Source organism: Podospora pseudocomata (genome assembly GCF_035222375.1).
Source record: "Podospora pseudocomata strain CBS 415.72m chromosome 1 map unlocalized CBS415.72m_1, whole genome shotgun sequence".
Lineage (NCBI taxonomy): Eukaryota > Fungi > Ascomycota > Sordariomycetes > Sordariales > Podosporaceae > Podospora > Podospora pseudocomata.
The window spans coordinates 3,788,325-3,813,114 of record NW_026946363.1 but is presented as its reverse complement, the minus strand read 5'-3'; the positions used below and the strand labels follow the sequence as shown (position 1 = coordinate 3,813,114).

The window sequence follows — 24,790 nt, the reverse complement described above, 5'->3', positions numbered from 1 at the left end:
CAGGCCTATCATAGAACTAACAAGTTATGACGTCGTTGATTGTGGGAAGGGCCCCCCCATGACCTTGCTGCGACAAGGCGAAATTGATATCTGATCCGTCACTAAAGAAGAACCATATCTATTTTCCATCATTTACAAGGCCGCTTTAGTTTTATAACTTCGGTTATCTTGGTGGGGAATATCTTCACAGGACATATAGACAATGAACTGCTGCTAGTCGGCACCATAGTCTAGTCTACCCTTACCTTCACATCTACAACCTTAACCTACCTTGCTGTCACTATCTCACCTCTCACCATGTCCACAAACGGCATCCGGTCCTCGGACCGGCGCTACTCCTCCGAAGAGGACCACCACCCCACCACAACAAACGAACACACTCGCCTCCTCCCCAACCGCGTCGACAGCACAACCTACACCCCCCACAACTCCTCCAACGGCCCTTACCTCTCCCCCGACGACCCAGCCGTGTCCCCCTACAACCTCTTCACCGTCCGCCTGGTCCGCTACGCCACCGTCGCGCTCACCATCCTGACATTCATCTGGTGGGTGTTGATGGTCGTCTCCGTCTTCGTCACACCGCCCGGTCTTCACGTTCGCGGATCACCCTTCTTCAGCTTTAGTTACGCTACTATTGCGCTAGTTACGCTTACCATCTCGTTGATCTTCTTTGCGGTGCCGAGTAAGAGCCAACGAGTTCTGAGTCTGGTTCTTGCGGGGCTGTTGCTGGTTGACACGATTGTTATCGTTGCGGTCACGAGGACGAGACATGAGGAGATTTGGGTTGGGATAGGGAGTGTCGTTTGGGCTACGCTCATGGTGGGGTGGGTGGTCATTGCGGACAGGACGGTTCAGTGGGGTAAGGCGGAGGAGGAGGAAAGGTTGACTGGGCGGCCGGAGCACAGGAGGACGTTGCTGGAGTGGACAGAGGTGCTGCTGTCGAGTGTGGCGCTTTCGGTGATTACTGCGGTGGTGGTGCTCATGACTTGTACCTTGATCTTGAGGGCGGTTGATTCTGGGCTGCGACCGCCGGGTGAGAGGTACTGGGTGGATGAGGACAAATACCAGATTCATCTGTACTGCTACGGGAACAAGACTGATGCCAGCGGGGCAAAGTCGACGACGGTGTTGATTGAGGGAGGTGAGGATCCGGTTGAAAGGGGCCTGTGGCAGCTGGCCGAGAATGCGGTCAAAAATGGCTCGATTGAGAGGTTCTGCTTTGCGGATAGGCCCGGTATGGCTTGGAGTGACACTGCTCCGTCGCCACTCTCGGCCAGCATGGCTTCGGATGTCTTGGGGGAGACATTGTCGAGGGCTGGAGAGGAGGGTCCCTGGGTTTTGGTCAGTGCTGGGATTGGGTCGATCTACTCGAGAGTGTTCAGCTCAAGACACGGAGAAGATGTGAGGGGCTTGTTGATGATTGACCCGCTTCATGAGGATCTGCTCTCAAGAGTTGGAGACCCAGGCCGTGGGTTCTTGCTCTGGCTGAGAGGCGTCATCTCGCCGTGTGGAATTGATAGAATCCTCGGTGCGCTACTCAGAGGGAGACGCTCCGTGGACCGAGTTTGGGGCCGTGCCTCGTATCAATCTGGCACCACCATCTTTGCCAAACTGCAGGAAAGTCTGGTGGCCGACTCTCTCACGAAGCGAGACGTTGCTTCAAGCCGGGCCATTCAGGACAAGGAGACGCCACTGGTTATTATTAGCTCTGGGGAACAAATAAGACGGGATGGTGAGTGGGAAGCTAAGGTATGTACCTGATGATGGCACCGGTTTTATGCTGAATGCACGCTGACTGGATGATTGTAGCAACGGGATTTAAGCCACCTTACCAGGAAGCTGGAAGACTGGAATATTGTGGACAAGGCTCCCCATCGTGTCTGGGATACCCTCGAGGGGAGAGACGTCATCGAAAGGAGGCTGAAGAAATTGGTAAAGGCCTAAGATAGGGGTTTTGTATAAGTGCGTTGGTGGTGGGTGATATTTGATAACATGAGTTGATGATGGTAGTTATTTTGTCCTGCGTAATATTTAGTCACTATGAAAAGAGCTCGTGTTTTCTGCATGCAGGTCAGCATGAGTATGGGTTCCTGCAGCTGATTATCGACTTGCGTGATGTACGAATATTCATCTGCATAGCATATACCTACCGATAGGAGGACGAGATGATCAGATCGAAGATATCCGAGAAGGGGGTCCCTTGATTCGTCTTTGTAAATAGCATCGAAATGCCTCCTCCATAACCCCACCCGAGGAGCAATTGTTGCAGCCAGAGAGGAACACCGTTGGGCCCCTCCCTGCCTTTGCATCATCCCATCCCGTCCCGTCCAAGCTCCACGGGTACATAACAAAAAACCGGCAGGACAAAGCAAAAGGACGGTGCCTGTGCCTTGTGCTTCTTCTTACCTACTCATGTCTCTCTGCAGGTAAGGGAGACGGGAGGGGGATTGTTCTCCTCACCAACAGACACTTTGGGCCGAAATGCATCCAAAATCCCATGGCACGATGCTGTCCTTCCTCTGAATAACTTTGGGCATAAGTGGGCAATTTCCCCATTTGGCCGTTGTCACTAAAAATTATAGGGCACCAGCGGAAAGGTCTTGGCGGCGGAGCAGGACTTGGGCAGCGGTCGTGGCTCTCTGCGGCGACCCTAGGGAAATTCAAGGAGATGGATGCGCCCATCTCCCGCGTGTTGTTTCGAGCGTCAAGCATCTTGTCTTGATTCTCTTTCCAAGCGCGAATACTGATCGACCGTTGATGATTCTGATCTCTGCCTCTACCTACACAACGGCTACGCTACGGCACCCACAGCTCTCATTCGAGTGCGACCTCCCCTAAAAGAAGGCGCTGTCCCTGTCTCCCAGCAAGCCTGAAATTGGCGCTCCGCCGTGGCGGGGGGCTGTCGATCGCTGCTGTCTCGACCCGACTGGGGAGAGTAGGTAAGGTACCTAAACTGTGGACCACCCACCTCGCACTGGAACCCGACCTCCTGAACGTCTTCCACTCCTGTCATCTCCAGCCAACCTCAGCGCATCCGCATCCCCATCCCACGACGTGCAATCCATCCGGGCCAGACATTGGGACGTCGAGATCCGAGTTTGCAAAAAGACCGAGCCGGCTGCACCTCTCCTCTCCATACCACGAGGCTGCCCTTTTTCGACTGCTCCGCCGACTCGCTGCGCAGTAAGGTCCAAGGCCCGCTGTTGCTCTCGCTCGCTCAACGTCGTCCTCGTTCAGCCTCAACCTCCCATCGTGTGTGCCCAGCCAGCCGATTATTTGCTCGACACTTGTTGCCCGCACAGCCTCTGCCCAGAGCGACGCTTACCTATCGTGTTGGTTATCTTCAGCCCCGCCTTTACCAACACATATTACATTCAGACCGACTGCCCGCAGCGAACTATCGTCGTTTTATTTTGGCCTAGTCGTGGCTTGATGTCGGGCCCTCTCCTGGCTGAGCCCCCGATTTCCTCACTCCACGACCGCGCCCGCGACCTCGACCCTCGAGTTTTGCTTTCACCACCACCACAACCCCGATTGTTTACTTTGGAGACGAACGCACATGGTGTAGTGTGACGAACATCAGTGGACGGATTCAGGATCAGTCCACAATGGCAGGATACGACTATGGTGGTGCTGGCGGCGGAGCTCCTGGTAGCCTGGGCCTAGGAGGCGGCGATTGGTCACACGGTGATCCTCGTGGGAACCCTCACGGCCATCCTCACAGTGGCAGAGCCCCAAACTCACCAGCAGCTCAGGGCGGCAACGGAGAAGCAGACTTGGAGTTGAGACAAAGCGGCGAGCGCAACAGATCGCGGCCACGGCAGGCTAGGACAGCCAGTGGCCAGGTGCGTGTCTGCAAGAAGTGTGGAGAGCCTTTGACAGGTCAATTCGTTCGCGCTCTGGATGGCACATTCCATTTGGACTGCTTCAAGTGCCGGGTAAGTTGTGATTTTTGGTGTTTTTTTTTTTTGAACATGCTGCTCCCTAGTTGGCGGTGTGGCGCTTTTTGGCCCTTGTGTTGTTTTTCTAACCGCTTTGCAGGATTGCGGACAAATCGTAGCTTCCAAATTCTTCCCAGCAGAGGACGAGAACGGCGAGGGACAATACCCCCTTTGCGAAACGGATTACTTCCGACGATTAGGCCTGCTGTGCCATCAATGCGGTGGAGCATTACGAGGTTCCTACATAACTGCGCTCGATCGCAAATACCACGTCGATCACTTCACCTGCTCCCTTTGCCCAACAGTATTCGGTGCTCAAGACAGCTATTATGAGCATGATGGCCAGGTTTATTGCCATTACCATTACTCGACCCAGTTCGCCCAACGATGCAGCGGCTGTCAAACCTCGATTTTGAAACAATTCGTTGAAATATTCCGAAACGGACAAAACCAGCACTGGCATCCTGAATGCTACATGATCCACAAGTTTTGGAACGTCCGCCTCAATTCACCACAAGAAGCGCCTGTCATCACCCAAGATGACACTGCGGGCCGCGAGCACGTCCGCGGCGAAGAGGAACGCATGGAGGAGAAGGTATACCGGATCTGGAGCGTGCTGTCGACCTTCGAAGAGTCTTCGGCTGCTTGTATATCAGACATGCTCCTGCATGTGAGCAATGGCGCCTATGTGGATGGTGTCATGGTGGCGAAGAAGTTCATCTTCCATGTCGACATCCTTTTCCGTTCTGCAGACCGGCTCGACGCCACTATGTCCAGCGACGCGGACCCCAAATGTAAGAAGAACCCTCTTGGTGCACCTTAACCTCGTAACGTTGTGCTAATGGAATACACAGCTGGTTTGGCATACGGGCGTGAGGCCAAATTGCTTTGCAAAAAGATCGTGGCGTTTTTCTCGCTGCTGTCCAAGACCCAAGACCGTGTTACACGCAAGCCTGGTGTCACGCAAGAGCTGTTGACGCTTGTCACCGGTCTTGCCCACTATTTGAAGCTACTTATCAGAATCTGTCTGCAAGGCGCTCTTCGGATCGAAAAAGAAAGGAACTCACCAGATGGCCTTTACAATTTCCTGGATGATCTGAGCGATCTCGAAGCGCTCAAAGTGGACGACCATTCTACAACCACACTCCAGTTGACTTCGGGCATGTCCAGATTATCAGCACATGACTCGGACCAGTGCATCCTCTGCCATAAGCCCATCGAAGACGAATGTGCAAAGAGTGGAGATAAACGGTGGCACCTGGCCTGCGTCAACTGCTCGCATTGCGGCAAAGAGCTTGGTCGCAAGCTTCAAGAGACCCGGTTGAAACCCTACGACACCAAGGTATTTTGCAGTACTTGCGACCCTCATATTCCTGCACACCTATCGCCGTTTGAACACATTACCAAGCTTCAACAATACGTCTTCCTGCTCCAGGTTGCCCTGGCTAGACTGCTGGAGATTCTTCGAGTGAACGGCGCTCTTGACAATGGTGACGATCCAAACGGAGGCGATCTTGACTCTGCTGAGGGTAGGTCCAGGCAGCAAGGGGGCGATTATCCACGGCATCATCGAGAGTCGTCCTACGAGAGCGCTCTCAATGATGTCCGAAGACTAAAGAGCACCCGTATGGACAAGCACTTATCGTCCAGCTTTAGAAAGGCAAGGACATCAAGGATTCTGGATGGACCTGAGAGCAGCAGCGTGCGGCCAGGGTCGGCTGGTGGCACAGGCGAGGGGGGTCAGAGTAGGGGATTCCATATTGTCGACGAGCGCGGGCCTATCGATGAAGAGGACATGACATTGCCCAATCAGGACGCCTTGACACTCGACGATATCCCAAGGATTGTTGCGGCTGAGCAAGCGGCAAGGGAACAAAGGTCCTATCAGCCAAACCAGAACCGCCAGGAGCTTTTCCGGTCTCCGGCCACGGAACCACGACTGGGTGCTGGTGGTGCTAATAACATGCACCAGCGAAGTCTGTCAGATGGCAAAGGAGTCGGTTCACGCGGTCTCCCAGACCAGGGCACCATGCGAGGCACACGACGGTATTTCTCGGAGTTATCAGGACTGGAGTACTTTATCGTCAGACACTTGGCTGTCATGACGATGCATCCTATGGTTGAGAATGAGTTTACGCTGGAGGAGCTCCTGGGGTTCATTGAGAACAAGAAGGCTCCTACTTTCTGGAAGAACATTGGCAAGGCGTTCAAAAATGACAAGCAAAAGGCCGTCAAGAAGAAGGGGGTGTTTGGCGTCCCATTGGAAGTCATCATTGAGCGGGACGGTTGCGAGTCGACCGATGGTGTCGGACCTGGTACTTTGAAGATCCCTTCCATTATCGACGACATCATCTCGGCAATGAAGCAAATGGACCTCTCGGTTGAAGGTGTCTTCCGAAAGAGTGGCAACCTCAAGAAGTTGGGAGAGGTGGCCGAAGCGCTGGACAGGGAAGAGGATGTTGATTTTAGCTCGACGCATGTTGTTCAGCTGGCCGCCCTCTTGAAGCGATACCTGCGAGAACTCCCAGATCCTTTGATGACGCAAAAACTCTACCGTCTTTGGTTAACAGCGGCCAAGATCCCAGATCCAGAGAAGAGGAAGCACTGCCTGCACTTGGCATGCTGCTTGCTTCCAAAAGCGAACCGCGACTGCTTGGAAGTTTTGTTTTGTTTCTTGAAATGGGTGGGATCTTTCCACCAGGTGGACGATGAATCCGGATCCAAGATGGACATCAGGAATCTGGCCACCGTCATTGCCCCCAACGTTTTGTTGGATGCCAACAAGGCTGCAAGCCTTGACAGCGACCCCATGTTTGCCATTCAGGCCGTGGAGGTTATAATTGCTAGTATTGAGGAGATGTGTCTGGTAAGTTTCATGCCTGCCTACACTTTTGTGAACAACATGCTAACACGAATGTAGGTCCCTGATGACCTGGCCGATCTCCTGCAAGATCAATCATTATTCAACAACAGTGCCGAATTGACAACCAAGGAAATTTTGAAGCGTTTCGGCGACCGTGCAGCCAACGGCCCAATCCGACAGTATAGTGACGTAGGAGAGCTGATGGGCCGCCACGACAACAACCCCAGCCGCCCACCGCCGAGGAGGATAGAAACCGACCCGGCATCATGGCAGCAGGAAAGCAGCGTGCGACCAATGCAGGAGCTAACGATACCAGCCTTTGCGGCAGCGGCAACACCACCTGTTCAGGGCACGCCACCACCACACAAACGTGGACCGTATGATCCACCCCAACAGTCACCATACAGAGGACCGGAGGCCGGGAACCAAGGGCATTTGACACCATCACAGCCGCCACAACAACAGCCGCAGCACAACCAGCCTCAGCCAGGACCACCAGGACAGGGAAACAGAGGGGAGTGGAGGAACTCGGGGTGGGGGAGACAAAATAACGGGTTGACTACCGGGACTGCGTAGGAAACAGTGGCGGAACAGTTGCCTCCTTCTCCGCCCTCTGGGTATATGAGACCGGAGTTATGATACCTACCTCCCCTCTGGGTACAGAAACAAAAAGTCGAAAAGGAGGTGTTGTTGTGGTCACTACCGGTTTGAAGATATTGCAAGCATAGCTGCAGGGGTTTTTTTTTCCCTTTCTTTTTTTGCAGTGGGTTTCCATTTGCTTGTTTGTTTGTTGGGAGTAAGGATGGAGGTGGAAGGGGGTTCAAGTTCAATCTTTCTCTGGGGAAGAGCGCTTGTTGTTATTTGGCACACGGTGGACAAACAAAGGGGGAGCATGCCATTCTTGTTCTTTTTCTACTCTTTTATGTCTGATATTTCTTGAATTGTCGGGTGTTTCGATTCCAAAAAAGCAAAGGAAGCAAAGAAGGGACATAGGGAAGGAAGGGATAAGGGGTTTTTTTTTATTTAGAGTGTTGTGTGAAAGAAAGACAGAATTGATGGATGGGTTTGACTTGGAATGGATTGGGAGAGTGGGAGTGAAAACACTGAAATCTTGGGTGGTGGTGGTGACTGTTTGTATGTGACTGTGTGTATTTTCAGGTAGGTATAGAGAGAGAGAGAGAGAGAGAGAGAGAGAGAGAGAGAGAGAGAGAGAGAGAGAGAGAGAGAGAGAGAGAGAGAGAGAGAGAGAGAGAGAGAGACACACAAATAAAGCAAGCTATTTTTGAGCGCCGTTTTGAACTTTTGATGTTGAAATGTTTCTTGATACATAGCAGGTGGGGTGGTGTTTGTGTGATGATGAGCTTTGCTTTCTGTGGCTGAGTTGTTGTATGTTGGGTAGATGATCTGAGGTGACAGGGAAAATGGGGAGGAGTTTGTTCTGATAGGGGCCATTCCACTTGCTAAAATCATGGTGATGTGTGGGCTGTCTTACTCCCACCAAGTGGGTGTGTCATTCACGGCACAGTGCTCTACATCACCAATCCAACAAGCACGACTTGACCAGAAATCAGGACCCTGGCCCCTTTTATTCACAAGGTTAAACGAAATATTTAGTGCGCTTATATTGATCATATGCATCCTCCCTTCTCCTCCACCACCACCACCACCCATCATTTTTCACATCCATCCAACCCCTCTCGGCCGCCCATCAGTCGTTAATTATGTATTATATACGTTTCATATATCTCTTCTCCCCTTCCCAAACAAAAATGCCCAATTGGTATCTCTTCCGACCTACATCTCAAACCATCCAAACCCAAAATTCCCGCGCTGTTTACTTCCTCTCAGCATTCACCTTCTCCTGCTCCAACGTCCACTTGACACTCCTCCTCACCCCCTCATCCAAGCTCACCAACGGCCTGTACCCCAACCTCTTCTTCGCCTTGCTAATGTCGTAATACCTCGTCATGCAGCTATACACAATCCTCTGCCTGTTAAACGTAGGCGGTTTCCCAATCATGGCAAAAAAGCACTCGCTCAAGAAGCCCAACACCATTCCCACACCCCTCGGCAGAACCCTTACGTGGTCCGTCCCCATGGGCGATCCCGCGGCGGCCCAGATGGCCCGGCAAAAGTCCCAAAAGTAGACCGGGGAGTCGTTGGTGACGAGGAAGGCTTCGCCGTCGACGCGCTCGTGGTCGAGGGGGACGGTGGAGGAGGAGGAAGTGAGGAGGAGGGCGCGGGCGGCGAGGAGGTGGCCGTGGGCGACGTTTTCGACGTAGGTGAAGTCGAAGAGGTTGTTGTTGTCGCCGACTTGGACGCCGGTGCGGCCTTGGCGGTAGATGTTGATCATGTGGTAGAGGACCATTGTGTCGCCTTCGCCCATGATGCCCGAAGGGCGAATGGCGCAGGTGAGGAGGGAGGGGGCGGGGGAGGCGCGGTTCGCGAGGAGGACGAGCTCTTCTGCTGCAGCCTGGAGGGGGACGTGTTAGCAAGATGATGGGAGGTTTGGAGGAAAGAGGGAAACAAACCTTGGTCTCGGAGTAGTACTCTGTCTGGTTCTCACCACGGACGGTGGGCCATCTTTCGTCTGCGTTGATCAAGTCGGACTTGTTGTCTGACATGACCGAGGCGGAGGAGGTGTACACCAGGGCCTTGACGCCGGTGGTTTGGCAGGCCTTGATGACGGCGGCGGTGCCATCGACGTTGACCTTTTTGAAGAGAGCGTGGGAGACGCTGTCGTTGGATTGGGCTGGGGGGGAGGCAGTGTGGATGACCACGTCGGGACGGGCTTCTGAGAAGACGGAGATGAGCTTGTCGGCGTCGGTGATGTCGGCTTCATAGTACTTGACGCCGTCGGATTCGGGGCGGCGGTTGCGCGTGCACCGGAGGTCGATGACCGAGATGGAGGTGGTGGTGTAGTCGCGCAGGAGGAGGCGGACGACGTGGTGGCCGAGGAAGCCGCAGCCGCCGATTACCATGGCAGAGCCGAGGGATGGCTTCTTTTCGGACGCCATTGTGAGGGTTGTGCTTTCGGGGGAGGGGTTGGGTTGGTTTGGGCTTGATGGGAGGTGTTGAGGATGGACAATTGCTGGGGATGTGTTCTTCTTGTGGTTCCGAAGCTATCTTGGCATCTCCTTTCCACTGGACAGCTCCCCCAAGTTTAGGCGGAATACAGGGGCAAAAAATGTTTAATTACCCATCAGCTGTTTCTCAGCCCTGCCTCACCGCGTTTGATGAGCTGGCGGCTTGCGCGCGCGGCACCGTTGCGGTTACCGGGGCAGGCAAGCTAGTCCCAGTGGGACGGTACGTGCCTAGTTGCCGTATCAGGCAGGTAGAGCACCCCGCGTCTCTTCTGCAGCAATTCACACACGCGCTCCGTCTCATTCACTTGTCGGTATCACAAGGAGGATGGAAGCAGCTCGGGGAGCAAGGCAGCCTTTGTTAGTTTTTTGATCTTAGTTTCTTCCTCTTTTTGGTTTCCATACTTTCATTCTTATGTATGCTCATTTCTTTGCGACTTGCGGTCTTTGGCTCTCATCATCCTCGACCGCGCCTTTCATCAACAGTTCACCTTCAAGATAGACTTGATACCCACTTTGCTCGTTATCACTCCTTTGATGAGCAATTCGTACTCCTCGATCTACCATTAGGGACATCGCGACGGAGAATGAAGGAGGGTCACATGGTGAGGCCTGAGACCGAAATCCTGGTGCACATCGCTGCACCTGCCAGAGCCGCCGACGATGTGAGACACCGAGCGTTGGCGAGGGCATATCTTGACTTTGAACCTTCGAATGTCACAGAAGTCCAGCCCCGTGTCCGGGGCGAGGTGGAAGGAGACACACAGCTAAGCCGGAGAGAATTTGTTGGATATGGAATTCATCAAGCGCCGCCATCCTCACAACTGAACCGTGGGATTGAATCGCCAATCCTGTCTTTTCAGAGCGCTGAGCATAATTTCGACTCTCCTGGGCTACGAGCTGTTCCAGTAACAGAACATGGTATCAGCGAGACACAGTCGTCATGGCAAGCACCGCCCAGCGAGATCCCAGACTCGATGCCGAACAACCACCCACCGTTTGAGATTTTTTGCACACCATCAAGGGCTTTGGACTTCTTCACATCATCACTAGATAGCCAGCACGTAGACTCATCACCTCTTGCTCGTCGGAGATCTCAAAGGCTGGCCACGGCATCTGAATTTGGAAGCCACCTGTGCTCGCAGCCTCGAAGGAGCCCTCGCCGACCTAACATTCGTCAAGCGCCCGGAGCACCAGAGATAGGTTCACTTCAGCCAAGCAGCGTGCCGGAACCAAGCCTACCTCGACTGAGAATCCCGTCAATTCCTCCACAGTCAAGCTCTTATCCGGGCTCAACCCGAGATCCAATCAACAACAGGCAACTCCGAGCACGACCGCACAGCTCACTCAACAAGGAGCTCCATCTGCCGTCACCTTCCGATCCTGCAAATAAAATTATCCCCCAGTCTCCAGACATCTGTGTTCAAAAGCGCCCGCCCCCACAACCATCACAGCTGTCCACGAGCGATATCATTGAGGAGACGGTACTGTACTCTTCGAACCCTAGCCAAACATCAGTCCCTTGTTCCCAAGAACCGCCGGCCCTCGCTCGGGCAGACTCAGAGCCCATCGCAAAACGCAGACGGACAGCCGCCGACCCTCAGCCTGGCCAACCTCTAACCAGAAGCACCAGCGACATTGGTCCTCGTCGCCAACCACTCGTCCAACTCATCTCGAATAAGCCGACTACTTATTACAAGTCCAAGCTACAGATATACGCCCCTTCACCCCCAGCAGCGCAGACAGATCTCAGACCTGAGGACGTTATCAGTCCGGTGTTGGCAAAACTAGCTACGGAGCTGGATCTTTCCGTTCGGTTTAGGCCACAGTCGCAAACTAGGGAGTTGCGCCCCTTTGAGCGAGGATACTGGCTGGTAGATACCGCCTCGTGGCCAGCAGACTTGAAGTTGTCGGCTTGGATGTTTCTAACTGACTACATTGAGAAGGGGATCGCGGGTTGGGGCACAAGCTGCTCTCGAGATCAAGATTTTAGGTGGCTGAGGCTCAGGTGTTGGGGGTGCGTGGTTGGACACATGCACCTCCTTCTCTATGTAGCCATCAGAAGACAAGTGAAAGATATGGGGATGAAGTGGTTTGGAGGGGACGGGGAGGCGGTAGTGGTGATGGCACCTCGATAACCGGCGTGGAAATGTGAGAAGGGGACCGGAAAGGTGGAGGCAAGGAAGAAGGAATAAGGTTTTGTTGGATTAGGGAATCTTGTCTCATGATAAGGGGGGGAGAACTGGATTTGGGCTATATGGCATCGCTGGCTGGTTATCGTTGGACTATCATTGTTGGGAAAGATACCCCTGGATTCTATCATTGCATGGTGCTGGGCATAAACATCGCATTAGGCATTTTGAGACTCTATATCAATACACAAATGTTGCACAAATCTTATAACGTGATCCACCATCGAGCGGGACACCCCATCGACCGGGACACTTTTTCTCCCACTATAACCACCCAACTTCAATTCGCGTTTTCTCTATCACAACAATGTCCGACAGCTTGCCAGAAAATCGAGTCCTTTTAGCGATCAATGCGATTCGATCAACACCGCGCTTGAGCATCCGACGCGCCGCAGAAATATACAACGTGCCCAAGTCCACAATTGCTGCGAGAATGAAGGGCCGAGTTGCGAAGTTCGACAGTTACAACGCACGTTCGAATTTGACTACGATAGAAGAGGAGGTGATTGTTCAATATGTACTCGACCGAGATTCGCGAGGGTTTTCGCCCCGGATTGTCGACGTGGGTGATATGGCCAATCTCCTGCTTCGGAAACGCGGTGCGCGACAGGTCGGAAAGAACTGGCCAGACCGCTTCGTTACCCGACGTCCAGAGTTAAAGACGCGTTTTAATCGCGTCTATGACTATCAAAGAGGCCTCTGTGAAGATCCTGCAATTATCGAGCCATGGTTCCGACTGGTTGCCAACATGCGTGCGAAATACGGCATCCTCGACTGCGACTTCTACAACTTCGACGAGACGGGCTTTATGATGGGCATGATACGGCCAGGGATGGTGGTCACGCGCTCCGATCGGGTCGGCAAACCAAAGGCTATTCAGCCGGGCAATCGAGAATGGGCGACAGCGATTTGCACTATTGCTGGCGACGGGTATGTGGTGCCGCCTTTCTTGGTGGTGAAGGGCCGTTTCCACCTCGCCAGCTGGTACTCCGAACATCAGATACCTGACGACTGGGCCGTCGCAACAACAACCAACGGATGGACAGATAATAAGACTGCTCTGGAATGGCTGCAGCATTTTGATGAGCACACTAAACACCGTCGGAGGGGTGTATATCGGATGCTGGTGCTCGACGGCCATGAGAGCCATGTTAACGCCGAATTCGAGGACTATTGCAAGGAGAATAACATTGTCACCATTTGTCTGCCTTCCCATTCCTCGCATCTTACCCAGCCTCTCGATGTGGGTTGTTATAGCGTCCTAAAGAAGATGTACGGTGCTGAAATCGAGCACTTCATCAAAGCCCGGATCACGCATATCACGAAGCCCGAGTTCTTCCTTGCGTTCAAAGCCGCCTTCAGCCGGACTTTCACCCAAGAAAACGTTCTCGGGGGTTTTCGGGGGTCTGGACTTATCCCCTACGACCCGCAGGCCGTCCTTTCGAAGCTAGATGTCAAGTTGCGGACACCAACCCCCTGGGACCCCTGATGGGCCACCAACACCTTGGTTCTTTAAGACGCCCAAGACTACCAACGAAGCCCTCTCGCAGTCTACCCTTATTAAAGTTCGGATTGCAAGACATCAGTCGAGCTCTCCGACTCCGATTTTAGCTGCTGTTGATCAGCTTTCGAAAGGAATGCAGGTATTTTCCCATCAGGTGACCCTTTTACAAGCCGAGGTACGGACACTTCAGGAGGCCAACGAAGCACTTTCCAAGCGCCGGAGGGCCAAACGGACGCGTCTCCAAGATGGAGGGGCCATTAATGGAAGCCAGGCTAGGGATATAATGGCAGAGAAGGGCGTAGTTGAAGCGGAAGGACGCGTCGAAAGCGGAAATGAAGGGTCGTCAAAGAGGCGTCGGATGGGTTCGCGGCACTGTGGCATCTGCCGCAAGACTGGCCACAATGCAAGGACATGCCCAGAGGCTGGGGAAACAGATGCTTCAAGTGATGCTGAGTAGCTGCAATTGATTTGATTAGTGTTTTATGGGATTTTAGAGTTTGTTGTGGTTGTGGTCTGGAAAAGTGTCCCGGTCGATGGGGTGTCCCGCTCGATGGTGGATCACGTTACATAAAACATGGTTATGACCTGACCTATGTACACCAAGGGGCTAACGAAACCCCATCAACATCACACTAATTTTGATATCCGTTTGTTTGTTTTTGGTGAGACCGCACACAAGAAAATTGTACAGTTCCTGATACAAGTTACACTATCTGCTCATCACTATCAAAGCAGACCGAACATACCCGACTTTGGGAAGGAAAAACCCATGGAAAACTGAACGGCGAGCCAAGCGAAAGAACCAAATATTGCCTCCACCCCTAGCAGCATTGAGCTACCCATCTGTCTCTAATATTCCCGGCCTCCTGCCTCCTTCCCAGCCGCCAACTACACCCAACGCCAGCTATCGTCGTAGACATACTGACTGTATTTGCATGTTCATTGGGGGATAGAAGCCACAAGGTTGTCACTTCTTTTGCACATTTTTACTTTGTTTCACAAAGCTCAAGCCACCAATATGGCTGGCTAGGCTATGGCGCCGGTGTGATGGAGGGCTCAAAACTCTCTCCTCTGTTCGTTTAAGGGGAAGGAGAAAGAGACGCCCTCTCAACCTTGTAACGCTCCTTGTCCTTCTCAGCGGCTTCGTAGAAAGGCTGGCGAGCCTCGTTAGTAAACATTGAAAAAGTCGTATAGCTGCTGGGCACGTACCTGGCGTTCAGTCTCACTCAACGCCCTCCACTCACTGCCAATGGCAGCCACTCTAGCCGTGGGGGGAATGTTGTCAAGGTCCCCAGACTTCATTCGCTGAGTCGTGAAGATGATGTAGGGACTTAGAAGACCCTTGGGTCTGCGGGGGTCAGGAAGGGAGAGCTTGGCTGTTTTGCCGAGCCTCTTGAGATGGCTCCGAGCCAAGTTTGCAGCCTCGATGGTCTCAACTGGATACGTCGTGATCCAGTTGATCAGGGCCGCATCGTTCCTCACCTTGTTCGCACGAGCTTCGTCCTGAAGAGCCTGCTTCTCCACAGACGAGAGAGCCGCAAACTGCTTCTTCATAGCCGACATGAACTCCGTAGCGGTCTGACCTTTTGGTACACCACCGTTTTTCTGCACGAAAACCAACCACGACCTTGCTGGGAGTCCGCGTGGCTGCTCGTTGAGAAGAGCCTTGGCTTTCAGCTCCTTGACCTTCCGGAAAAGCTTCACATTTTCTGGGACTTCCTTGACAGTCTTCTTAAGGCGCCCTGTCTTCTTGGGGACAGTCTTCTTCTTGGGGGCAGCCTTCTTGGCTGTGGGTTTCTTCGTCGATGAAGCCTTCTTCTTCTGCCTCGCAGCAGTGGTCGTCTTAGCGGCCGGCTTCTTGGTAGTAGTAGTAGTCTTCCTGGTGGCTGTGGCTGTGGCTGTCTTGGTAGCTGAGCGGGAGGCAGCGGCGGCAAATCCTCGATTGAAAACGGCGGCAATGCGAACGCTCGCGCGGACCTTGGGGCAGGCTGCGCTGCGGGTCGAGATACGGGCAATGCTCGAGAAAACTGAGCGCATGCCGATGACGCGGACCCGGCGGGCAGCCGCGAGCCCAGTGGAGGAGAGCATGGCGACAGCGGCGGTGGGAGTTGAGGCTACAATTGGAGGTAGTGTGGTGATGGCGGGTGTTGTTGGAGTGAGAGGGGTTCGCAACAAGCAGCTGTTGCAGTGACGCTGCTGGGGAGATTGCGATTTATGCTGGGAGGTGGTTGGCCAGCTTCTTCTTACCCTAGCTACCAAGCTTCCAAGATGCGGTCCGTGTTCCCAAGCTGCAAGCAAGAGCCGTGGTGCTGTTTACCTGCGACCCAGGTCTCAAGAAGGTGGGACAGGATTCGCACGGACTATTTGCCAAGATTCTTGTTTGTTGAAGATGCCCTCTTGTACATGCACACACAAAACGACTGCCATTGCTTGAGATTGGTTGAAAGAAGCGTATGATATATGACTGATACTTCAGCTCTATGAATATTATTTAGATTGTTCGAGTTTTTCAACATCATGTTGAGTCTTTGGCTTTGTGCTTTCTCAGAACCACAGTCTATACGTCATGTTGACCTCCACCGTGCTCACCCGCACTGTGATATGCCCTAAAGGAGCAAGCCCAGACCTCACAGTGGAAAGTCACGGAAAGCTGTTAAACAACACGGTGCAGTGTTCCAAAGTCCCACCTTCAAACTTCTCCAGCACGGTCCACATTGCAGTGACTTGATGTTCTGCGACTTCGAAACCCTCCTCCGTCCTCACACTCGGGAGTTTGTAGACATCATATCCAGCGCCACCACGTCCACATCGGCATGAAGATCGAAGACATTGATTCGGCACACTAACTTGAAGTCAACTGCTTCCATAAAAGTACTTTACCGCCACAGACTATTGCTGAGCCACCGTCAAACCACACAGAATGGCTCGGCCCAGAGACTCGCGCTCACCATCTCCTGCAGGAAGTCATGCTGCGCGAAAGCGGAAAGAGGATGATCGACGCGACCGCGACCGCCGTGATGGCTCGCGTGATCGCCGCCGCCGCTCCCGTAGCCCAGATGTGAGTTGGTTCCCCCGAGATAGGGTTCAGTGTGGTGCTGACATGTCTGTCCTTTCCCAGCGCCGATACCGTGACCGCGAGCGGGACCGAGATAAAGATCGCGACTCGTATCGCTGGAGAGACCGCTCCCTAGACCGCCGAGATGACGATTATTACCGAGGTGCACGTCGGGATGGTGTGGGTGGTGGCCACCGTGATAGGAGACGGTCACGCGACAGAGGACCTGATAGGGTGCGCTCCCCAGAACGTCGAAGACCTCGCAGCAGGGATGGTAGGGATAGTAGAGAAGGGGACAGAGACTACCGTTCTAGGAGGGATGACTCCCGCGACCGCAGGCCCCGCCGGGATGGCTCAACAGACCGGGGGGATGGCACTCGACCCCGGGGTCAACCCAAGCCAGCAGAGAGTGCTGCACCAATCAAGCCCAGCGAGGTATGTTCCCTTGGTTTTCGACATTTTTCGCAGGTTTTACTGACAACATCTTGCCCATACAGCCAGCTAAGTCTACACCAACCCCAGCTCAGTCGGAAGCTGAAAAGAAGGCTGAACGGTTGCGCAAACTTCAAGCCATGAAGGAGAAGCACGCCATGAAGGAAGCTAAGGAGGCCGATGTTTCAGCCGGGAGCACCAGGAAACTACTCGCAGCTATGGACCAGAGAGCCGGCGGCACCGTCCCCAGCAGCCCTGCGAAGGCCTCGCCCACTCCCACCAGCCCTGCCCCCACCACTGCAGCTGCATCTCCGGCGTTAACTCAGGCTTTTGTCAGCAAATTCGACCCCAAGGCCATTGCCAGGAACGCCAGGGGCAACCGCGCCAGCTCACCAACCAAGCTGGGCGATGTCAAACTTGGTGATGTAAAACTGAGCAACCAGGGAGGGTCGGCCATAGTAGCCAAAAAGGAAGGCGGGCTTCTTCCCACCAACAGAACACTGAGTACGTTCGGATTTCAGAAGGCTGCTGACAACCAGAAGTCAACCTCAAAGCGCAAGCTCGACATGGACGATGAGGAGATTATCAAGCGCAAACTTGTCAAGCTCCCGGACTTCGCTTTAGAAAATGCTGACACTACACCATATGTCGATGCTGATGCCGATGACGATGTCGAGGACGACTTGGATCTTGTCTTGGGTCGCAACGAGGAGGAAATGGCCGAAGCACAGCGAATCCTCCAAGAACGGCGCGATGAACGCATCCAGAAAGAGGGCATGGCTATGGAGGTAGACTCCGAGATCCTCGCTGCCGAGAAGGAAGACCCAACACCAGCTGACAACGCCATGGATGTTGACGAAGAGATTGATCCCCTGGATGCCTTTATGGCTGATCTGGAACAGAAAGTTCCAAACAGCGGCATATCGTCAAAACCAAATGGCAACCAAGCGAACGGCAAGAAGGCGTTTGAGCCTGAGGCGTACTACAGTGATGACAATTACGGTTACGAGGCAGACAAGGCCGACCCGTCATCTATTCTCGCCATGGCTGCCAAGAAAAAGAAGAAGGACATTCCCGTCATTGACTATAGCAAGCTTGAGCTCAACAAAATCCGGAAGAACTTTTGGGTTGAGCCGCTCGAGCTCAGTCAAATGACAGAGGAAGAAGCAAACGAGCTTAGATTGGAGTTGGACGGCATCAAAGTCTCTGGCAAGAATATCCCGAGACCTGTGCAAAAGTGGTCTCAGTGTGGCCTAACGCGACCCATCCTGGACACCATCGAAGGCCTCGGCTATGAGAAGCCTACACCAATCCAGATGCAAGCCTTGCCCGTCATCATGTCTGGCCGAGATGTAATCGGTGTGGCAAAGACGGGCTCAGGCAAGACTATGGCGTTTGCGCTCCCAATGCTTCGTCACATCAAGGATCAAGACCCAGTGAGCGGCGACGATGGCCCAATCGCCCTGATCATGACACCCACAAGAGAACTGTGCACCCAAATTTACACCGACCTGCTGCCGTTTACCAAGGTTTTGAAGCTTCGTGCAGTTGCTGCCTATGGTGGCAATGCTATCAAGGACCAGATCGCCGAGCTCAAGCGTGGCGCCGAGATCATTGTCGCTACACCCGGACGTATGATTGATCTCCTGGCCGCCAATTCTGGACGTGTAACCAACCTGAAGCGTGCCACGTATTTAGTGCTGGACGAAGCAGATCGCATGTTTGACATGGGCTTTGAGCCGCAGGTCATGAAGATTTTCAATAATGTCAGGCCGGATAGGCAGACCATCTTGTTTTCAGCCACCATGCCTCGCATCATTGACGCTCTGACGAAAAAGGTTCTTCGGGACCCGGTAGAAATCACGGTGGGAGGACGCAGTGTCGTGGCGCCCGAGATCACTCAGGTCGTGGAGATCATTGACGAGTCCAAGAAGTTTGTCCGCCTATTGGAGCTTCTCGGAGAGCTGTATGCCGACGATGATGACGTTCGCGCCCTGATCTTTGTGGAGCGTCAAGAGAAGGCGGACGATCTGTTGCGAGAGCTCCTGCGCCGCGGTTACGGCTGCATGTCCATCCACGGCGGCAAAGATCAGGAAGATCGCAACTCTACCATCTCTGATTTCAAGAAGGGTGTCTGCCCTATCCTCATCGCCACCTCAGTTGCGGCCCGTGGTCTGGATGTGAAGCAGCTGAAGCTGGTCATCAACTACGATGTCCCCAACCATTTGGAAGATTATGTCCACCGTGCCGGCCGAACTGGTCGGGCAGGCAACACCGGTACAGCTGTCACTTTTATCACCGAAGAGCAAGAGAACTGTGCTCCTGGTGTGGCCAAGGCTCTCGAGCAGAGTGGGCAGCCTGTCCCGGAACGGCTCAATGAGATGCGCAAGTCCTGGAAAGAGAAAGTCAAGGCTGGCAAAGCCAAAGACGCCAGTGGATTTGGTGGCAAAGGTTTGGAGAGGCTGGACAAGGAGCGTGAAGCTGCTCGTCTTCGCGAGCGCAAAACCCACAAAGCCGAAGGCGAGGAGGAAGAAGACAAGGGAGATGACAAGGACGAAGAGACCAAGAAGGACAAGGCGAAGGAAGCCATCCAGGCTGCTGTCAGCGCCATTGTTTCTCGGGATGCCTCCAAGACGGAGGCGGCGGAGGGCAAGGCTAGCGGTGGGCTTGAGCACGGTGTCATCAAGAGCAGCGGCGTCATTGCTGGCAGCAGCAGTGCTGGCGCGGGCAAGGGTGGGGGTGCTTTGGATAAGGCTGCCTCGGCCATCAGCGAAATCAACGCCCGGTTGGCGAGAGCTGGCCAGCTTAGACCAGGCCAGCCGATTGACAATAAGGGTCCGGATGCGGGTGCTTTTCATGCCACATTGGAGATCAACGACTTCCCTCAAAAGGCCAGGTGGGCAGTCACCAACCGCACGAACGTGGCCAAAATCTTGGAGGCTACTGGGACGTCGATCACCACAAAGGGTACTTACTATCCTCCCGGGAAGGAGCCCGGGCCGGGCCAGGAGGCGAAGTTGTATATTCTTATTGAGGGTGATACCGAGGTGGTGGTGGGCAACGCGCTTTCGGAGCTTACTCGGTTGTTGAGGGAGGGCACGATTGCGGCGGCGGATGCGGAGAGCAGGGCGCCTGCTAGTGGGAGGTATACCATCACATAAAAAAGGGGGGATTTGTGCTAGGATTTCTCGTCAGGGGCCGGTTTGTTATGCTTCATCATGGCGAAAGCTTTCAGAGTGGGAACAACATTGGTTGGCGTCCATATGGTGTTTCAATCATGTAGGGGTTTTGTGTTCAGAGCGTATATGGAAGGTAGAGAGAGAGGGTATTATAACAATTCAACTTGATAATCAACTGTACCCTGCTGTAGCCCGCTGCTCTGAATGTGAAATATGTACAAAATGATGCTCCTGTGAGTTGAGAAAACAAAAACAAAACGTATGCAAAACAATGGCATCTCACAACACCCAAAACGCCACCTTAACCACCCGACCTCATGAAACAAGAACAAGGGAATCTAGGAATTCCGCAAAATTTCAGCATTGCTGTCCGCATCCCGATGCCGCCTCTCAATATCACTCGCGTCCTTGAGGGTATCGACTCTGGTCTTGGCCTTGTCTTTATCCAGTTGGGCCTGTAGCTTGCCGCCTTTTTTGGATTGCTGGAGACGGGCCTGGGAGAGGTGTCAGCATTATCATCAAGTGGTGCGAGTGTGGGTGGCATACTTCTGCTGCCTCTGCAGCTTTTCTCCTCGCGTCATCTTGAGATGAAGAGGGATTACCGCCGCCGCCCAGGGTCCGAGGAGGACCGCCGACTTTCGGGGGGGCTTTGGAGGTTTTGGCGGCGGAGACTAACTGTGGGACGGAGGCGGAGGAGGGTTTACCGGGGGGAGGGGCGGAGTCCAGCCGGCGGCCGGGGGAGGAGAAAGTGTCCGAGGAGGGTTTGCCGCAGAGGTTGCCCATGGTGTGGGTGATATGATACTTTTGGTGAGTGAGGTGAGGGGCTGTGGCTGGAGATAAGGTTGGGTGATGGTGGTTATGGTGGGCCGGATGGTTAACTCGGAATATGGTGTTTGAAAGTAGTGATTTACTTGTAAATTGAACTGGTTGGTATGGATTGGTGATATCACTGGCGGGTTTGATCTCGGCGTCAAGGCGAAATCCGTACTCTGTAGGCAGTTGACGTGGCTGGCGATGGCTTGGCCCCCGCCCGGCAAGCCGAGCCGAAGGAGGCTCTTGGCTAGGTCGTTTGCTGATGGCAGATGCCGACGACGCCCTGCCGTTTAGGAACAATGGGATTGGGGTTTAGTGCTCTTCCCAATGAGAGGAGAGAGGCCTGATGTTGTGCATATACGGGTTATGTCAAGTTTACTGGGGAAGCCGGGTGCCTGAGCTGCGTATCAAAGTCAAGATTGGTCTCAGTCTCATCACCATCATCAGTTGACTTGCGATCAACATGGGCGAATTTCACATGCTGGGGAGTCGAACAGTGGCATGTGCCCATGGAGATTTATGCTGTTGGCTTGACAAATCGAAGGCACATCAGCCCGTTACATGGACATCTAAGTACATATATGTATTTGAGTATAGAGAGCCCCCCCAAGTCCACACCTCGAAAAGGCATGTAACAATGGCAGTGAAACCAATGATGAAGTGTCCAGCCAATCAAGATAGTCCTTTTCCTTCCAGTCTTTGAAGCCCCGCATCGATTGTGAACCCCACGTGCGGTGCCCTGGAGGGGGCAGTTGGCCCACAGGGAAGAACACCACCAACAAGATGGAAAGAGGACGCTCAGGAGGTGTCAAAAGATGCCTGCATCTGAATTATACAACGATTTTGTTCCCTAGATATCAGAAAAACAGTTTCACTCGAGTTTTGAATTGGTTGGTCAATTGCACATGTCAAGTACAAGTCAAAGAGTGAGGCAGGTGGGACTGGGACCAGTAAGAGACGCACAGCGGGTCTTTTGCTAGGCCGTCAAGGTTCTCACAAAGTGCAAAATAATATTGTCGACGTGCTCGCCTTTCTGATCCACAACCTGCCGACCCATCAATTCTCAAGCGCAGAGCCGCCATTTGCCCAAAGCTTCTTCAAGCAACCGCCCGCCTGTCATCCCGCCATCACTGTCGTCGTCGTTGTAGATGCCCTCTCGGGCGCGCACTCAGTAGTCGTCCCCTAGGTGCCCACAACCCACCGTTCGCTGCCCGCTGCCGACTCGTCGCTTATTGGGCCGTTGCCCCGAACCCACCCTCTTCTTCGCCCTCGCCCTCACCCACCCACCCCCCGTCCCCCGTCCCCCGTCCCCCGTCCCCAATTCTTGGGCGCTCAGAAGCGCGCCGAATCATGGACGGCTCCTTCGGGCAACCTCAACGCTTTCCCGGATACGGCGATGGCTTCCACCGGCACTCGCAGAGCAGCGGCGACCAACAACTGAGCAATCTCGATTTCTCTGCCATGGCCCAGAGCCAGCTTTCACACCAGACCATGGCGCATATGGGCACCGATCCATCGCGGATGAACACGGGCAGCGTGGCCTACGAGTCGCACGACGATCTATGCGTAGACGCCTGCATGGGCGTCGGCCTCTACAATGGCTTCCAACAGTTCAACCATCGCGGGGCTCCAGCTTCTCTGGCGCCGCAGACGCGATGGCAAAACAACCAATATCAAATGGACCTCAGCACCATGCCCCTCCAGCAGCACCAGTTCCATACCGATCTTGACCTGTCAAACCCGTACCAGCAGTGTTTTGACCACCACATGTCTTCCACCATGGCCTCGCACTGCGAGGAGGAGGATTGCCAATCAATGAGCGCCAGCGGGTGCTGTGACAGCGAGTGTACCATGACGGGCAAGTGCACCGGGGAAGAATGTGAAACCGAAGAGGACGCTTGTACAGACCAGAACTGCCCCTCGCGGCCTGTTGTTCATGTACCGGAGGAGGTCCGTGATGGGGCTGCTGCCCTCATCTCGATCAACCACGCGCCTGGTCTGTCCTCGCCGCAGCACAGTTTTGATTTCCAACAACAATGTAGGCTTTCATAGTTCCCCCTTTAAGCGTTATTCTTGGGCTCATGCTTGGTGAACAGCAATGAATAACCTAGGCTGCGGTCTGGCCCAGCCCTCCCAAAACAACTTTTTACTATCGCCTCCCTGGAACGCGGTGGGCAGCGTTGCAAACCACTTGCTAATTGCTCACGACGATTCAAACTTGCAGCCTTGCACCACACCATGTCCACTGGGGGATCCTTCCATCTATACCCAATGTCACATGCCCGTCTTCAACAATACCGATGCATTCAACCAGTTCAACCTCCAGCAGATGAACCAGTTGAACCAAATAAACCAAAGGAATCAGCTCAACCAGATGTTACAAGAATGTGGAGCTCAGTACCACGACCCGGAGGCTTATGCGGCCCATTTCTTCTCTCATCACAAAGTCCAGTTCGCGAACATGCCGCCGCCACCAAGTACAAGGCCTGGTCAAATGAGGGGCTTTCAGAACCATAACATCATTTCATCGAGGGAAACAATGTCACCCCCAGAACCAGCCCTGGACACCTCTGACACCACAGCCTCACTCGGGACTCCCTCACCATTAACCCCTACGTCGACTAACGTTGAAATGACCGACGTCAAGCACAGTCGAAGCCTCTCCATAGTCACGTCAACAGACGACGACGACAATGTCAAGATGGAAACAGAAGAACACCGCTGTCTCTGGCGGGAAGAAGGCGCTTCTGAAATCTGCGGGTTTGTTTTCGATGACGCCGAGGCGTTGTTCAGACACGCATCCAACTGCCACATCAAACATGCGCAAAAGCGTCCAGGGGATCAGGGGTTCAGATGTGGGTGGGATGACTGCCCGCGGAGTGCTCCGGGTGCGAGTGGTTTTCCGCAGAGGAGTAAAATCGAAAGACATATGCAGACACATATTGGGCGTAAGATCCCCCCTCCTTCTCTCCGTCCCATCCCTGTTGAATTGCTAACAAACCCCATAGACAAACCACACATCTGCCCCGTCTGCCAAAAGGGCTTCTCGGCAAAACAAGCCCTGACTCAACACCTGTTTATCCACAGCAACGAAAAGCCTCTTTCTTGCAACCTATGCAGCAAAACGTTTCGTTACCCTTCTGCTCTCAGTCTGTCCCCCCCCCCTTTTCTTTCCTTTCCCCATCATCACTAACTTATCTGTCTCTTAGCAATGCACCAAAGAGTCCACAGCGGCGCTAAGCCCCTCACCTGCCCTGTTTGTGGTAAAGGGTTCAGCGAATCGAGCAACCTGTCGAAACACAAGCGGACGCACGAGGTGAAAGGGAGGTTTAACTGCTTGGTGGAGGGGTGTGACAGGAACTTTCACAGGCAGGACCAGCTGAGGAGGCATATGAAGACGCATAATCTAGGGAGGGGGGACAGTGGGGGGGAGGAGGGGGGGGGTATGAGGTCTAGTGAGGCTCCTGAGATGGCGGGGAGTCAGGGGGAGGAGACGTGAGGGGTTGATTACGGGTTTTTTCCCTTTTTTTTTTTTTGTTGGAGGAGGGGGTGGGGTAGGCATGCCGACAGGACGGTAGCTGAGATCAAATGGTCGAGTTCGAGATGTTTGAGTCAAGAAGGAGATGCGCGCCGGGTATGGGTATATAAATACTGCAGTGCGTGGGAGGCCCTTAGGTTGACAGGCGAAGTGGTTGGAATCTTTGGTGTATGGATCAGTCATGTTCAGA

The 24,790-nt window shown here is 53.7% G+C and overlaps 8 protein-coding genes across 8 annotated transcripts; 5 read left to right on the top strand and 3 right to left on the bottom strand.

Annotated features, from left to right (window-relative positions):
- Positions 1–297: 297 nt before the first annotated feature.
- On the top strand, positions 298–2,095 carry QC762_113300 (uncharacterized protein; the record flags this gene model as incomplete). The annotated part of the gene is made up of 2 exons (XM_062885748.1): positions 298–1,749; positions 1,810–2,095. The coding sequence occupies 2 exons, from the start codon at positions 298–300 to the stop codon at positions 1,942–1,944; spliced, it is 1,587 nt and encodes a 528-aa protein (XP_062748804.1). The 3' UTR covers positions 1,945–2,095.
- Positions 2,096–2,467: 372 nt separating this feature from the next.
- On the top strand, positions 2,468–8,233 carry rga1 (Rho-type GTPase activating protein Rga1). Its single transcript, XM_062885749.1, is given in 5 exon segments — positions 2,468–3,938; positions 4,042–4,735; positions 4,796–6,807; positions 6,862–7,962; positions 7,971–8,233. Coding segments are annotated over 4 exon segments (3,555 nt in total). The 5' UTR covers positions 2,468–3,608; the 3' UTR covers positions 7,381–7,962; positions 7,971–8,233.
- Positions 8,234–8,317: 84 nt separating this feature from the next.
- On the bottom strand, positions 8,318–10,374 carry ERG26 (erg26, C-3 sterol dehydrogenase). Its single transcript, XM_062885750.1, has 2 exons — positions 9,336–10,374; positions 8,318–9,277 (listed from the first exon to the last, which is right to left on the bottom strand). Exons 1-2 carry the CDS (start codon positions 9,819–9,821, stop codon positions 8,639–8,641), a joined length of 1,125 nt encoding a protein of 374 aa, XP_062748802.1. The 5' UTR covers positions 9,822–10,374; the 3' UTR covers positions 8,318–8,638.
- QC762_113330 (uncharacterized protein) lies at positions 10,307–12,025 on the top strand (the record flags this gene model as incomplete). The annotated part of the gene is made up of 1 exon (XM_062885751.1): positions 10,307–12,025. The coding sequence occupies one exon, from the start codon at positions 10,307–10,309 to the stop codon at positions 12,023–12,025; it is 1,719 nt and encodes a 572-aa protein (XP_062748801.1).
- A 2,123-nt stretch (positions 12,026–14,148) lies between these two features.
- On the bottom strand, positions 14,149–15,909 carry QC762_113340 (uncharacterized protein). Its single transcript, XM_062885752.1, has 2 exons — positions 14,793–15,909; positions 14,149–14,737 (listed from the first exon to the last, which is right to left on the bottom strand). The coding sequence occupies exons 1-2, from the start codon at positions 15,669–15,671 to the stop codon at positions 14,663–14,665; spliced, it is 954 nt and encodes a 317-aa protein (XP_062748800.1). The 5' UTR covers positions 15,672–15,909; the 3' UTR covers positions 14,149–14,662.
- Positions 15,910–16,323: 414 nt separating this feature from the next.
- PRP5 (pre-mRNA processing RNA-helicase) lies at positions 16,324–20,429 on the top strand. Its single transcript, XM_062885753.1, has 3 exons — positions 16,324–16,641; positions 16,702–17,073; positions 17,136–20,429. Exons 1-3 carry the CDS (start codon positions 16,504–16,506, stop codon positions 20,229–20,231), a joined length of 3,606 nt encoding a protein of 1,201 aa, XP_062748799.1. The 5' UTR covers positions 16,324–16,503; the 3' UTR covers positions 20,232–20,429.
- On the bottom strand, positions 20,371–21,603 carry QC762_113355 (uncharacterized protein). The gene is made up of 2 exons (XM_062885754.1): positions 20,796–21,603; positions 20,371–20,743 (listed from the first exon to the last, which is right to left on the bottom strand). The coding sequence occupies exons 1-2, from the start codon at positions 21,030–21,032 to the stop codon at positions 20,588–20,590; spliced, it is 393 nt and encodes a 130-aa protein (XP_062748798.1). The 5' UTR covers positions 21,033–21,603; the 3' UTR covers positions 20,371–20,587.
- A 239-nt stretch (positions 21,604–21,842) lies between these two features.
- On the top strand, positions 21,843–24,561 carry SUR1 (zinc-finger protein; the record flags this gene model as incomplete). Its single annotated transcript, XM_062885755.1, has 4 exons — positions 21,843–23,100; positions 23,159–24,010; positions 24,071–24,211; positions 24,272–24,561. Exons 1-4 carry the CDS (start codon positions 22,413–22,415, stop codon positions 24,559–24,561), a joined length of 1,971 nt encoding a protein of 656 aa, XP_062748797.1. The 5' UTR covers positions 21,843–22,412.
- Positions 24,562–24,790: the final 229 nt, after the last annotated feature.

What these genes read in the sequence shown, in the direction of transcription:
- ERG26 (XM_062885750.1), bottom strand. Translation starts at nt 9,821, where the DNA reads ATGGCGTCCGAAAAGAAGCCATCCCTCGGCTCTGCCATGGTAATCGGC. An exon ending in AGTACTACTCCGAGACCAAG is followed by an intron (nt 9,278 to 9,335) that starts GTTTGTTTCCCT and finishes GTCCCCCTCCAG; the next exon opens with GCTGCAGCAGAAGAGCTCGT.
- QC762_113340 (XM_062885752.1), bottom strand. Translation starts at nt 15,671, where the DNA reads ATGCTCTCCTCCACTGGGCTCGCGGCTGCCCGCCGGGTCCGCGTCATC. An exon ending in TGAGTGAGACTGAACGCCAG is followed by an intron (nt 14,738 to 14,792) that starts GTACGTGCCCAG and finishes GAGGCTCGCCAG; the next exon opens with CCTTTCTACGAAGCCGCTGA.
- PRP5 (XM_062885753.1), top strand. Translation starts at nt 16,504, where the DNA reads ATGGCTCGGCCCAGAGACTCGCGCTCACCATCTCCTGCAGGAAGTCAT. An exon ending in GCCGCTCCCGTAGCCCAGAT is followed by an intron (nt 16,642 to 16,701) that starts GTGAGTTGGTTC and finishes GTCCTTTCCCAG; the next exon opens with CGCCGATACCGTGACCGCGA. An exon ending in CACCAATCAAGCCCAGCGAG is followed by an intron (nt 17,074 to 17,135) that starts GTATGTTCCCTT and finishes TTGCCCATACAG; the next exon opens with CCAGCTAAGTCTACACCAAC.
- QC762_113355 (XM_062885754.1), bottom strand. Translation starts at nt 21,032, where the DNA reads ATGGGCAACCTCTGCGGCAAACCCTCCTCGGACACTTTCTCCTCCCCC. An exon ending in AAGCTGCAGAGGCAGCAGAA is followed by an intron (nt 20,744 to 20,795) that starts GTATGCCACCCA and finishes CACCTCTCCCAG; the next exon opens with GCCCGTCTCCAGCAATCCAA.